At 52.6% G+C, this 14,942-nt stretch overlaps 1 protein-coding gene across 1 annotated transcript in view; it reads right to left on the bottom strand.

Moving 5' to 3' along the window:
- Nucleotides 1-935: 935 nt before the first annotated feature.
- The window catches only part of GDI2 (GDP dissociation inhibitor 2), a 14,880-nt gene continuing 873 nt past the window's right edge, over nt 936-14,942 (bottom strand). The window contains exons 2-11 of the mRNA XM_041475584.1: nt 7,576-7,683; nt 6,900-6,999; nt 6,305-6,439; nt 4,705-4,903; nt 4,320-4,451; nt 3,899-3,998; nt 3,117-3,288; nt 2,241-2,385; nt 2,008-2,062; nt 936-1,934 (exon numbers count right to left, since the gene is read on the bottom strand). Coding sequence (XP_041331518.1) covers nt 1,779-1,934; nt 2,008-2,062; nt 2,241-2,385; nt 3,117-3,288; nt 3,899-3,998; nt 4,320-4,451; nt 4,705-4,903; nt 6,305-6,439; nt 6,900-6,999; nt 7,576-7,683 — 1,302 coding nt within the window. The 3' untranslated portion in view covers nt 936-1,778. The remainder of the gene's footprint in view (nt 1,935-2,007; nt 2,063-2,240; nt 2,386-3,116; nt 3,289-3,898; nt 3,999-4,319; nt 4,452-4,704; nt 4,904-6,304; nt 6,440-6,899; nt 7,000-7,575; nt 7,684-14,942) is intronic.

Here is a 14,942-nt window from a genome sequence, read left to right as displayed (position 1 = left end):
CCCGCTCAGCATCCAGCCCTTTCCAACAGGGAAAGGGAGGGCAGGGGATTTTCCAGCTGGGACAGAGGTTGGGAAGCAGCAAGGAGCGAGCCAAGACCATGATGATGGATCCCGTTGTGCTTCCCTGCAGGAAGGATGGAAAATCAGAGGAATGAGCAGGTTACAGCAGGTAGGGATAGGATGGAATAACCAGAGGAATGAGGAGGTTACAGCAGGTAGGGATAGGATGGAATAACCAGAGGAATGAGCAGGTTACAGCAGGAAGGGATAATGGGATCATTGGAGGATTTCTTTTCCACCTGGCTCGTGGGCATGGCGCAGACGGAGCCTCCCCAGCCCCACTCCTGCAGCTGAGGGTGGGAAGGGTTCCTGGAGTGGCACCTCGGGAGGAGGAAGTGCCAGAAGGCCCGGCTGGGAGGAAGGAAGGAGAGGGGAAGCCCCAGGCGGGCTCAGCTCAGCTTGGGGACTGCCATGGGATCAAACCCTGGTTCCTGTGTGGGAAGCCCGTGCCACTGAGGCACCCTGGAGAGCTGCTCCGAGGCTTTCCCTCGGTTCTCCTGGCACCTGGCACGGCTGTGCCAGCCAGGGATGGATGGGGAAGGATCTCTCCGGATTGAACAGCTCGTGTTGAGGATGGAGAACAGCCCGAACAGGAATTATTTGTTCTGCTGCTGTTTCCAGCTGTGGCCCTGGGCTGGCTGCAGGGAACGGGGACTGTGCCAGAGCACAGCCTGAGCCACACGTGCCCTGCCAAGCACAGCCAGAGCAGCACAGCCTGGAAAGAACCACGGAAACAGGAAATGTTTTCCTGCAGGAAACGCTTTCCTGCAGGAAACGCTCCCGTCTCACCCCTGGCAGGCAGAGATGCTGCAGGATCTCAGCCTGGAGCTGCTGCTCCCAGAACTGAAGTGAATCAGACCAGAGGCCAGGAGTGGTTTCCAGAATTTGGCTTTACTTCGCAGTACAGAAATCATTTGGAGCCTTCAGGAGACACGAGAAGCACAGGCTCTGTCATGCCGATACCGCAGCGCCGTTTGGTCCATCCGAAAAGCCACCAGGGGACAGAAAATACTTCCACATCTTGCCTGCTCTGTAATTTGTTCTCTCAATTTTATTAAGATTAAAACACAAAGGAGCCTGAGGCACAGCTGTGTCCCAACCGATGTAAACGGGTTTAGAAGCTTAAGTGGAGGTTAAGTTCTGTGCCCAGAACGAAGCCAACATTTGCTGCTACAATAGGTGTGGGCTTTGTCCATGATACAACTTTGCCACAGAGTTAAGATTGATGGGAGAGACTTTTAGGGATGCTGTCCACAATAATGGAGTGCTCAGTTTCTATTTTCCTTGATATCAGGTTTGAGTGACATGAGCGTCACATCTACGAGCTCACCAGAAGCACAGGATTGTGAAGGATGTTTTACAAATGATTAAAAAGACAAGGTAAGACACAGCTGTCAATGAGTTATTTCAAATCTGCACCCACGTCTACGTCTGCAAAAATAATAATAATCATAGTAAGTTCAGTCTGCCTTTCGCTTACGAGGTTAGTCAGGAATATCAGTCAGGAATTTGCCAGATTCTGGACAGCAGCCCTACTAGAATGAAATAATTAACACATGATATCCAAAAAGGGAACGTTACCAGTGCAGTACTCTTCAATCTCTCAGAGATGGGATTACAAAAGCAGGCCTTACAATATTGAATTTCGTACAGTGTTCATTAAGTTCCTTATATATTCATATTAGCCGATTTAAACTTCTCCTAATTAGAGACTCTCATTACTGCTGCTCCTCCTCCCCGTAGATGTCGTTCTTCTTGCGTTTCATCTCCTCAAAGTCGAACTCTGATCCCATCATCCTCTTATAAATATCTTTGATGTCGTCGCACGTCGTCTCGAAGTGGGTGGTGGCGTCGTAGGTGCGCGAGATGAAGATCTGGAAGCAGAAGCAGCGTTGGAGCCCCGAGCTGGAGCCTGTCCCCTCCCAGCCCGGCTCAGCCCTCACTCACCTGGCTCTCGGTTCCCGGGTCGGTCGGTGCAAACAGGTCACTGATGCTCACAAACCTGGAGAAGGGAGAAAGAGCCTTGCTTTGCTTTGGAAAAGGGATGGTGTCAGAGCAGGAGCGGTTCGATGCAAGGGCAGCGCCCAAGGTGCTGAGCGAACTCAGCTTGAACAGCTCTTGGCAGCCAAATGGCTCCAGATGTCCCAGCAGAGAGGGACAGGGGCTGGCCGGGGACTCACTTCTGCTCAATGGGCTCCAGGAGGTCCAAGGCTGGCTTGATCTCCTTCTCCGGGTCCGCGGTCTCCACGGTGGTGCTGGCGATGGCGATGTACTTGCCCTGCGCTGCCACGTTGTGAGCGGAGGAGATCATGCACACGTAGATATCTGGGGACACAGGGCACAGCTGCAGCCCAAAACCTCCTCCAGCCCCATCCCAAAACCTCCTTCAGCCCCATCCCAAACCTCCTCCAGCCCCATCCCAAAACCTCCTCCAGCCCCATCCCAAAAACTTCCTCAGCCCCATCCCAAAAACCTCCTCAGCCCCATCCCAAAAACCTCCTCAGCCTCATCCCAAACCTCCTCAGCCTCATCCCAAAACCTTCTCCAACCTTATCCCAAAACCTCCTCCAGCCTCATCCCAAAACCTCCTCAGCCTCATCCCAAAACACTGCCCATATCTCTTCCTGCTGCTCTGACACTTGGCATCCCCTGGATCGTTTAGAGAACATGCAGTGAGTCCCATCCTTGCCCTAGATGCTCTCATCTCCTGGTTGAGCAGCCTGGACATCATGGGAGATCCCCAAAATTCATGATGGCTCCCAAAATCTGGTGGGATTCCCAGTGCTCTGTTCCAGACCGAGGCAGCTCCTCCCCCAGCCCTCACCCACCTCTCCCAGTCTGGGGCACTTCCTGCCGCAGGTTCCTCACGAGGTTTTCCTCCCAGGCTCCTCCCAGCTCCCCTAACTGCTGGGAACTGCAGCTCAGCCCTGCTGGGCCCTGACAGCCCCGGAGCAGGGCACGAGGTGTCCCTGTCCCTGTGTGATCCCCAGCTGCCCCGCAGACAGGCTGGGAACAGCGCCCTGCCTCACCCCGGTGCTGAGCTGCCCTGCACACACCTGATTTCCGGTTGACCTGGTTCTGTGGAATGATGATCTGGCACGAGTTGGCGTCGTTTGTGTTCTTGATGGGGTGGCTCAGGATGCAGATGACCCGGATCACCTGGCCCACCTTCGTCACGCGGTCCGACACGTAGCTGGGGTCGCAGATGAGCTGTTTGCAGCGAGCCACCTGAGCACCAACGTGGAAACATCACCCAGGTCACATCAGAAATGGTTTTTCCAGTAATAATTTACTATTTGATCAATCTGAAGCCGCCAGGCTGCACAGACTTTGGTCTCTAGCATGGATTGTCACCTCTGTTCCCGGCCAGGACACGTCATTCCCACCCCAAGGGACACGTTATCCCACCAGCAAGTGCTCGACTGTCCCATCAGTGCCCACTCCAATCAGGAGCACACTCAGAGCTCCCAAGCTGGCAGCATTCCCAGTTCTATCCAGCCAGGTGGTGGAGAAGCTGCAGGAAGGCCACGTGTCAGCTGTCAGAGCAGCTGAGAGTGCCAAGGGCAGAGCTGGTTCTGAGCTGGACACATGGAGCAGCTCCCTTCCTCAATTACTCACTGCCAGCCCATGGAGACCTCATCCCAGTTCCTGGAGCAGGGATGCTGAGGACTCTCCATCAGGACATTGTGCCTTCAGCAGGCTGGAGGACAACAGCCCCAGCCCAGCACGTTTGACCCTTGGGGTTAAAAAAGGGTTTTCTGTGTTTGTTGTGATCAAACCCAAAAGGTGTGAGTTCTGAGGGGCAGATGTGGGGAGGGGAGCAGGGAAGGGTCCGTACCTCCCCCTCAGACTTGACCCCGACCACTTTGCCGTTCTCTATGACGATCTCCTCGATGGGCTTGTTGAGCATGTAGGTGCCTCCATAGATTGCACTGAGCCTGCAACAGGAAAATCCCCTGCTGGAACAGCCCTTCCAGCCCCCAGGTCTGCTCCTCTTGGATAAACCCCTCCTCAGACTTAAACCTCCTCAAAACCCTCTGCTTAAACACAAGGGATAAATACTCTGCCAACAGCATCTCTGAGCAAACCCAGAGGTGAACAAGTCCACAAAGAAAGAATCTCACGTGGAGGAACCACCTCTTAATTAAGTCAAAGAACCATTAAGGGCCACAGTATTTTGTGCAGCATCACATTCTGGAAGCTCAAGCAGCGATCCACACCCCACTGGAGGAAACCCGGAGTAAAAGCCAAGTGCTCACCTTGCAAATCCCTGGGGCAGCTCTCCAAGGCCATAGAGGGGGTACAGGTAGGGGCTCTTCCCGTATCGAGCCAGTGACTCGCTGTACAGCTTAATCCTGTTGATTGTTTCTTGGCAGGGTTGATCTAGATAGCTGGGAAGGACAGTTACACCATTTGGGATGTTTCCCAAACCAGCACTTCCAGCAGAATACACCCAGAGAGCAAAACACTGACTTCCCATGATGTTTCCTTCCCCACCCTCCAGCTGCTGCTGGCAGTGCTTCCCTGAGAGTTCCCTTTAAGGAGCACTCGGTGGCACAAGGAACCCTCCAAGTTTAAAATAACCAATCCCATCCTAACCCCAAATCCTGGGATTTGGGGGAGCAACTCCCCACCCCCACTCACTCATCAGTCCTGTAGAGAGCGAGGGCATGGCCTGTGAAGTCAATGACATCTTGGCCCAGGTCAAACTTCTTGTACACATCCCTCATGGTGGTTTTCTTGGGATCCACGCCCTCGAAGGTCCGCGGGTCGTTCTCGTCAAAGTTGGCCACGTACACCAGGAACTTCCTGAACCGGCGCTTCTCGAACAAACCCATTAAACCTGAAACCAGGGGTGGGAGAATTCAGAGCCAGGGTCTGTGAGAATTCAGAGCCAGGGTCTGTGAGAATTCAGCAGAACCAGGGTCTGTGAGAATTCAGCAGAACCAGGGTCTGTGAGAATTCAAGCCAGGGATTTGTGAGAATTCAGAACCAGGGTCTGTGAGAATTCAGAACCAGGGGTTTATGAGAATTCAGAACCAGAGGTTTATGAGAATTCAGAACCAGGCTTTGTGAGAATTCAGCACCAGGGATTTGTGAGCATTCAGAACGTTGGTCTGTGAGAATTCAGCAGAACCAGGGGTTTGGCAGAACTCAGATCCTCAGTGACTTTTGTGGCTTTTCCATTATCAGCAGTGGGTGAGAACCCCTGAGTGTTCAAACAAGGAATGGTTTGGGTTGGAAGGGACCTTAAAGGTCCTTAGTTCCACCCCTATGGCAGGGACCCCTCTCACTGTCCCAGGTTGCTCAAAGCCCTGTCCAGCCTGGCCTTGGGCACTGCCAGGGATCCAGGGGCAGCCCCAGCTGCTCTGGCAATTCCATTCCAGCTCATCCCCATCCTCCCAGCCAAGAATTCCTTCCCAAGAGCCTGTCTAACCCTGCTCTCCTTCAGCCTAAGGCCATTCCCCTTTGTCCTGTCCCTCAAACCCCAAACACGAGGCTGGACAAGGCACCATTTCTGCACTTGAATTCTCCACAAATTGCAGAGGCAAGAATGAAAACGTGAGGGCAGAGGCAGCACCTCCACTCCTGCCAGGATGAGTGTCTTGGAGACCACACAGGAGACATGGCCAAACAGAAGGAATTCCTGATTCCTTCAGCAAACAGGGCTGAAGGAATGAGGAAGGCTCAGACCTACACACTGGGGGCCTTAACTGAAGGAGTCACTTTATCAGAAGATTTTTCAGAGGTGCTGCTGAACATATGCCACGTCTGGAGCTCATGGAATGCCCTCTAGATCCTAATGGATTTCACCACACTGTTATTAGCTTTATTTGAGGAGTGAAATCTAAGTAGGCAACAATTAAGGTTTGAGGTGCCACACGTCGCAATTAGTCATTCCAATTTGCCTGCAGTGTTTTTCATACACACAATCCCAACAAGGACATGACATCAAATATTTATGGCAGAGCTGGGAGCACGAGCCCCAGATGGAACCTCCTGAGGAAGGAAAACACTGCCAGGTTCTCAGCAGAATCCCACTGAACAGGCAGCTTGGAAGCTCCAAGAAAACAGGGCTCAGCAAACCCAAGGCTCACACTGCAAGGGGTGTTTGAAGTCAAAGAGGTGCAGGAGAACCCCAAGGATGTTCCTTAACACACAAGGAGCATCAAGACTATCCCAAGGGATGGGTTTGCCTCTGTTTAGGGGATTCAGAGGGAACAGAAAAGGTGCAGCTACTCACTGGAGGCCAAAGCTTCTGCCTCAGTGGAAGGAACTTTGTAGATCTTTCCTCCCTTGTAGACAAAGCTGCCCTCGATCACCTTGAAGTCCAAGTAACGAGTGACTTCTGTGTAGAGCAGCATCTTTACCAACTGACCTGCAAGGGGTTTGGCACAAACACTGACACAGCAGCTCCCGAGGCAACAAACCCTTCCCCATGCTCCATTCCCACAGCAGGCTGGAGATAAGCTGGGACTAAAGCATCCAAGCCTTGGCTGGGATCAATCAGTTCTTCCACTGCAGCAGCCCTGAGCCAGGCACTGCCCAATCCATCCATCCCCTCCATCCATCCATGATCCATCCATCCCTCCATCCATTCATCCCTCCATCCACCCCCTGGTGCTCCAGGATGAGATTCCAGTAGCCAGGGGCTGGTTTTAGGCAAAGGGAGCTGGCACTGCACTGGGAACCAGTTCACTGATAGGGGTTTGCTCTAGACCAGTCCAGTACTGGAGCACACAGATTCAAGGATGAGGATTACAAGGAATGACAGTGCCTGTCCTGTTCCAGCACCCAGCAGCAGCCCAAGGAATATCTGGGAGCTCAGGGTCACTCACCATTAGCCATAAGGAATTTCGGAATGAGGTCCACGTTCCAGTCTCTTCCCCGCCCCATAGATTCTGGTGGAGTTCCCGGGAGATTAAACCTTTTGTAGAGCTTTGGAGAGAGAATACAGAACTTATTATAGCCCAGGAAATCTGTCTGGGTGTCATTTCTCCCACACATGGACACACTTTCCACCCCCACAGCTCCAGGCTGAACACAAGCTCTTCAGAGCCAGCTTCTGGCTGCAGTTTTAGCTCCAATTTGAGTTTGGAACACACAAACACATCCAGTGAATTGTTACAGTAAGAAGCAGGCAGTGTAATTCTGCTCATCCAGGCTTTGGGAATTTATGAACCTGATGAACGGTTTAACATGACATTTCTTAGTCCAATTTACAATTTAGCTGAAGAGTTTTAACACCCAGCTGTAACAGCTCTGCAATGCTCCATGCTTGGATTTGCTCAGATTCCAATTGGGAATTACAGGAAACAAGCACAACCCGCCAACTCCAAACACCCCACACTGGCATCTTCCCCACTGTTACCTGCTGAGGAAGTGCCATAAATTTTCCCTACTCAAAGGAAACCCTTAGAGTTGTTCATTTGAAGCCAGCCCAAGGCTAAGTGGGAATAAATCCCCTTTGTGTGCCCGGGAAGGACACAAGGATGGGTGTCTCTCCACACTTACATCTTCCAGGGGTGTAATGGAAGCACTTTCCCCTCCATAGTAAGAGTTCCGATCCATGTGAAGGACTTTCTTTCCATTCACTGACATAATCCCAGAGAGGATGCATTCCTGCAGGAAGAAAAGGATGCAAGGGACAGGTCAGCTGCACTGGAGCCTCCTCCTTCCCATTTTTCCTCAGAGCATGTTCAGACAGCTCCATTGCAGCTGCACAGCAAACAAGCACAGCAGTTGCTTCATCCCAGAATTCAGGAACCTCTTGGAGGCAGATTAACATCTTAATAAATTTATTGTCTGCTCTGGGCAATTCAAGCAAGGGGTTAGAGACTCTGTATAGGTTGAATCCCTGCACAACCACCACCTATCAGGACTTCCCAGAGGAATTTTTTGGGAATTCCATGCATTTGAGCCAAAGGAAAATCTGTCCTTTAAGGCACCAGCTATCAGTTTAAGGATGTGCACAGAGTGTCAGCAGGAGAATGAAATCTTACCTGGACTTCAATCAGTCTCCTCAGAACTTCAATTATTAATATTTGCCACACTGGGACACTCAGGATAATGAACAGCTTCTCTCAGAGAGCAGCATAAAGAATAAATGAAGGCATTTGTGTGCTTTATCAGCTCAGCTTTGCTTTCCTTGCTCTGTGCCCACCGAGGAGCAGCAGATCAGCTGCTGTGTGTGACTGCAGCTCCACACAGAGCACACACAGGCTGCAGAACCAGCTCAGGCCTTGCACAACTAAATCCCCATTAAAACGCGACTTTGCACCGGCGCTGGCATTCCCCAGCCAAAGAGCTTAACAAAAACTTCAATGTTTGTGTGCTTAGGACAGCTTATCTTGGAGGTTTTACTGATCTTGCTCTGCCTCAGCTCCGCCCAGCAGCAGAATTCTGGCTGTAACTGAGCTCCCATTCATCACCACGGTCTCTCTGGTAGGTCCTGGCCACATCCCATGTGATGGGTGAGACTTCTTGGAGGGGGTTTGGAGCAACCTGGTCCAGTAAAAGGTGTCCCAACCGTGGCAGGATGGTTTTTAAGGTCCTCTCCACCCAAACCAGTTTGAAACCCTCATCCAGCTGCTGAGAGATGCCACCACTGCACATCTGACAGGATTCCTGCAGGCAGGCTGGCCCTCCTGCAGGGATCTGTGTCTCCAGGAGATCTTTCCTGTTTACTGCACAAGCACCTCAGGCAGGACTCTCCTCCTGGGCCACTTCCCCCTCCCGTGGAGCACAGGAGGTTCATTCCAACTCCAGACTGACCAGTGCAGGTGTCAGGCAGGAAAACCACAAACACCAGGGGTTTCCCACTGTGGATTGCTTGTGTAAATCCTGACTCCAGTCAATCCTCGCTGTAAAGGAAGCTGTAAAATCAACTTCCCAGCCACAGCAGCTCTCAGGGGTTGTTTTGTTCTAAGGTCAGACATCTGCAGGTGCAGGAATGGTTGGCAGTGATCGCTGGCTGAGGATTTGCTGTGTTGGTGCTTCCAGGTGGCAATGGAAAAATCTTCCCTGTTGGGACAGCAGGGCACTGCTGGCCAGTCTGTCACCCACCAGGATGTCACCAAAATCCAGCCAAGGACCCGAGGACCAAAGCTGGAGCTGCCTCACGCACAGCAAGGACGCTCTGAATTCAGTCCCTGAAGTCATGGAAGATTTCCAGCATGGTGCCCACAAGGCTTCATGATCACCACGTGGACTGTGAGTAGTGAGCCACAGTGCTTCCCACAAAAGCTCTCCATGATCCATCAGCCGCTCCTTTCACTGTACTATCCTTCCAAGGATCCCACAAGGTCCCTCCTTTTTTCCCCACAGGCTGGAGCAAGCAGAGATCCTCCCAGCAGATAGAGCTGCACCAAACCCCATACGAAATCATTACTCAAGGCCTACAATGCTGAGTAACCACAGGAGTAAAAGTGTCTACAGCGTTAATGATTAACCACACCCAAGGCAGGACTGTCACACCAAGGGCCTCATCACCAACCACTTACATTCACAGAGCTCTGTGGCTGGACTCCTTGCTCTGCCCTGTGATTTATCCCCCTGGAACGTCTCCCAAAACCCTGGCTCACCAGCTCTGCCAGATGGTGGCACAGGACTGCAAGTGTCCATGCTGGAGCTGAGCCACAAGGAAGCCAACCAGGGTTTCACAACTAAATAAGTACCAAAAGGAGCTCCAGTAAAAGCTGCACAAGCCACATCCATTGGTCTGGACATCAGCTGATTTCAGTCACCCACTTAACCTCAAAGCATTCCTTGCTCTGTCTTCCCAGAAGAGGGAGTATGCTCCCCTTGTTCACTCCAAGGGATACTGGTAATCCAAATTACCACCAGCCCTTGCAGTGAATTTGGGCACCAGCAGAAGACACAAGAGGCCTTAAGTACCTCTCCACTCTTCTTTCACGCCCACCGAACACCGCTGTGGGACTGAGGTGGAGCTATGACACTGCTGTTTAACCCAAGGCTCGCTGAACACTCTGAAATCCTGCACAGCCCTTTCAGGCCACTTCCCTCTGCAGCCATGACGGCCATGAAGCACCCGGGCTGCACAATGGATTTATCTTCCCAGCTCAGCAATTCCTTTGGATGCCGTGCTGGCTGCGGGACCAGGAACCGCTTGATGTGTGACGCTGTCATTTGGGTCAGGGAGCGAGGAAAACAAACGGCCTGTGCTGATAAGGGGAGGGCTGGGGAGAGTTTAGAGCACAAATAAAAAGGGGAAGCGTCACAGTTCAAATCTGTGCATTTCTTGCTCTTTTATAAACGTCACCACCACCAAACAGGAACAGGGAGCAGCTGCTGACAGCAGCAGCAGGACACAGCAGGGAGAGCACCGGGTATCCAGATCCAACAGAATCCAAGCAAATTGCAGGCACGCTGCTACTACAATGCTCTGCCTCAGCCAGTTCAGGTTACGAGCTCCCAGGAGCTCATTGTGCTGCTGAATGAACGATCTGAGTGCCGTCCATGTCGTCTGCTGCAAATGGCCAGGGAACCAGGGAGAAACCAGCACTGGGAACGTGGAGACAGCACATCCACTGGGAGTCCATGGAAATAAAAATAAGGAGTAACTTGGAGGTATTGGTGCTTCCATGCTTGCTTAAGACCACCAGCTCCTCCCTGGAGCGCAGGAACTGGTCATGACCAGACCTTGTGCATGCAGAGGCCTTGAGGAATGGAGGGAAGCAAGGAGGTTTCCGTGGATTTTCTCCAAGTAGGGCGGCAGTTCAGAAAGGCTCAGACAGCCCGATGGAAACTCGAGCCAGCGCCGCTCCTGTAACGGCGCCGAGGGGAGGATTGGGCACTGAGCAAAATCCCTTCGGCTTCGGGAATGGGCTCTGGCACCGCCAGGCTCTTTCTTCGAAAGGCAGGGCTTGCTCTGGCCAGAGAGGGTCACACAGTGCTGGGCTTGGAAGGGACCTCTGGAGATCCTTGTTCCAACCTAGGCAGGGTCACCTGGAGCAGTGACACAGGCAATTCCACCCCTCACCGCCCAACCCAAAGCTCTGCTCGTCCTACAACTGCAAAATCAACTCCTCACTGCACTGCAACAATCCCCTCTGCTACCAGGGGATGATGCAAAGGACACACTCCAGCTTTCCCTATCAAAGGGAAGAAGCTTTTTCCTCCTAAGCCATTCCTCCACCTCAAAGGAAGAGCCTTGAAAGAAATGAAAAGAACTGGGAAATTTGGGTGTTCCCTGCAGCAAACGCTCCCACATGGTCCTCACAGTCACTCTGAGGCTCTTCAGGCCACGAGGCCTGGGCCTGTATGATTAAATATATCCTGAACCAATGAGTTGGGCTCCTCTGCTCCTACAGAAAGTGAATCTGTATCTTTGTGATGGATCTCAGTAGCTTTAACATGGGGAGGCAGCTGGCAGGTAAGAAGCTTAGTTCAGCCTGCAAAAAGTGAAACCTCAGCAGGAACAGAGAGCATTCACCTACTGGGGCTCAACTGGAGGCTTCAATTATCCCCAGAATTCACAGAAAATAACTTTACAGAAGCAGGGAGGGAAGATAACAGAGCCTGTCACCAGGCACAACATCCCACTCTGAAATAACCCAGTGAGGAAGTACCGAGCCACTCCCACCGCAGAGAGGTGGAAATTACGGTGAGCTGGGAAATTCCGGTGAACTGAAAAGACACGTGTGAAAATACAGCCATGAGGAGCTCTCCAGTCTGTGACCACTGCACCAGATTAAAAACGAGCCTGTGCAGTAGGTCTGCAGGAAGATGATCCCTAATCTGCCACACACGACGCACACGGAAAGCCTAAGACAAGGACCTTAAAGCTATTAAAGCTCCAGCAGCTGGAGAAGCCGTTCCCACCAGGAATGAGGCAGCTGGAAGATCTACCAGCTCTCATGCACTTCACACTGATCCATGCAGAAGGGAGCAGGAGGAGCCATGGAGTTCACTACAGCTGGTGGAAGTCTGAGGGATTGTATCAGCAGTAATTCAGGATTTATTTTTCCCCACAGGGCTAAGACACAGCTCTGTGAGCTGGAACTGCAATGGGGTCTCTGATTAGCACACAGAAGGGAAAAGCTGAAATAGTTTGAGTGCCAGTAATCCCAGTCCTAAAGCTGCCTTTAGTCCTTCATGACTGTTGAGGGAGAGATTAACACCTGAAATATTCATGTTGCACTTCCAGATCCATCCCAGTGGAATTGACACGTGCACTCACTGGCCCCACAGACCCAACCAGAATGACCACTACAATGGATGCGATTTAAATGGACTTTGCGCTCTTTTACAAAGCCTCCAACAACTCATTCTTCCTCTTTAAACCAACAACTGAACTTTCCCTTTGGAAAAAGAAAAAAACCCTTCAGATCAGCAGCAGAGACACAACCTCAGAGTTACAACAGGGGCCTGATGGGGCTCCAGCAGCAGAATCCAGCCCAGCTTGAAGGAAAGGGTGGTTGCAAACACCACCAGAACCTCCGTGACAGCTCCTTTGGAAAAGGAAAGGAACAACTGGATGTGTTTCCAGCTCCTTCTCCTCAGGAAGCCTGACTGTGCCAGCACTGGTACCAAAGCTGGAGGAGCAACCTTCAAGCTTCATCCGAGAGCAGGAGGGTCCTTCAGCCCAGCTGATCCAGCTCTGCTCCAACACCACTCAGCCACAATGGCTGAGCCAATCCCAGGAATTCCAGGATGGCTGCACCAGCACCTCTGGTTTCCATTCTTTTCTACATGAGCTGCTCAAGACAAGACGAAGTCCACCCTAATTGGTATTTCAGAGGCAAAGCCAGCACACCAGAAGCAAAATAAGAGCTCCTGCATATTCCCAGGCTCTGGAGTTTGGTCAGCACACCTTAAAATACGGCCCTAATTTATTCCTTTTAACTCAACCGCTGCTCATTAGCAGAAGTTTGTCTTAAAAGTGATTTCACAAGAGGCCTTTTGTCAAATTTACACTGGCATTTGTCAGTTTGAGATTAAGCCCTGCGTTCACCAACTTGATACCCCGCTCACACTAAAGCATAAATTAACATTTTAATGGAGCTCCGATCTATTGGAGGCCCCTTCACTACAAGCTCATTATATTTCACCTCCCCAAAAGTCCCTTTCCCTGCTTTGCTGAGCCAGGGACAGGCTTTAGGACAGACTTCAGCTTTCCCTATCAAAGGGAAGAAGCTTTTTCCTCCTGAGCCATTTCTCCACCTCAAAGGAAGAGCCTTGAAAGGAATGAAAGCAACTGGGAAAGTTGAGTGTCCCCTACAGCAGACGCTCCCACACCTGACACATTTCCTTTGTGCCACATTCCAGGTGTGTTACCCTTCTCCCCAAACCCAAAAGAGGGGGATGATAATCCAGCTGTGCCTCCGGTGGGGTCCTGTGTCAGCAGCCCCATCAATCACAGCACCCAAACCACGGGAGGAAATCCGAGGATTTCAATTTAATCTCCATCCCCAGGGGAAGTGGGGGAAATCCCTCTTGGGCCAACTCCAAAGAGATCCCTTTGTCCAGCCACCTTTCCCCACCAACAGGAGGGAACAAAAGCAGGAAAGGCCAGTTGCACAAGGAGGAAAACCTCTCCACCATATTGGATTTTCTTCCCCCCTTCTCCAAACAATGCCTCGCATTTGTAACCCGCAATCCGCCCTCCCGTGGCATCTCCCGACCTCCAGGGATGCAGGAACCGGGAGAAATCCTCCCGCAAACCTCCCGGGCAGCGGCACTGCCATGTTTTTTTTTCCCCAGGGCTGCCTGCGGCGCGGGCTGCATCCTCCACAATAGGACAAAGCCCCACCGCGGTTCATCCCCCTCCCTCCGCCGCAGCCCCATCAGCTGTCAGCTCTCCTTAGGGATCACCGGGATGCAGCGACATGGCAGGAAAGGGGTTTTTTTTGGAGGGGGGAATAAGGGAAATTTGACAGGCTCGCCAGCCTCCCATCCCCCTCCTGCTGCAGTCAGGGCTGGATGGAGCCGAAGGCTGCAAAGGCGGAGCGGGAATGGGGATGGAGAGGGGGGGGATAACCACGGCTGCCTCCACCCTGCACGGACCTGCAGCCACGTTAGGTTCGTGGTACGGGGTGGGGGAGCGGGGGAAGGGATGTGTGAATGGAAAAAAATAAGGTAATAATTAAAAAAATAAATAAAAGGCAATAAATGCCCGTCGGCGTTTTATTGTCCGAGTCTCCCCACGCCCTGCCTCCGCAAAACAACCGCATTTCCTGGGGCCCCCTGGGAACGGCGGGGATCGGGGACGGGGCTATATCCAAACACGAGGAGCTGTTGTAAAATGTATACATAAATCATACAAAAACCCCAGCCGGGGGGCCAGTTAGGGATGGGGAGAAGGACCCCGGGTGGGGATGGGATTGGAGCTGCGGGGCGCAGTGAGAATTAATGATGGGGAAATGAGCCAGGGGTCCCCCGGGGAGGGGGCGTCACACACACCGGACCCCCGGGGTAATGCTGAGGGGCGGAGGGAGACGATCCCAGGCTGGGCTGGAGATGAATGGGAAAGGATCCAGGGTGGGGGTGGGACTGAAGCCGAGGGGGTGCTGTGATAATTAATGACAGGGGAAAGCACCCAGGGGTCCCGCAGGGGGTCACATACACCAGACCCCCGGTAATACTGGGGAGGGGGACGGGGGGAAGCACCCAGACAGAGGCGGGGGGGCTACGATGGACAGGTGACAGGTGAAGAAAACGACCTGAATGGGGCGAGTGGGGTGATAATCAGGTGAGAGCCTGGGGAGGGGACCGCACACCCTGGGGGAGGGGATAGAGACCCGAGCGCCCGAGGCGGGGGGGGCTCAAACACAGGCTGGGGGGGGAGGATCAGATGATAGACGGGCAAAGGACAGCGGCGCCGGGGTGGGTGAGAGATGGGGAAGGGGGTCAGCCGCAGG

This window comes from Pyrgilauda ruficollis, unplaced genomic scaffold, assembly GCF_017590135.1.
Source record: "Pyrgilauda ruficollis isolate IOZ18807 unplaced genomic scaffold, ASM1759013v1 scaffold356, whole genome shotgun sequence".
Classification (NCBI taxonomy): domain Eukaryota; kingdom Metazoa; phylum Chordata; class Aves; order Passeriformes; family Passeridae; genus Pyrgilauda; species Pyrgilauda ruficollis.
Note: the sequence above shows the minus strand (reverse complement) of the source record. Positions and strands in the feature narration are given on the sequence as shown.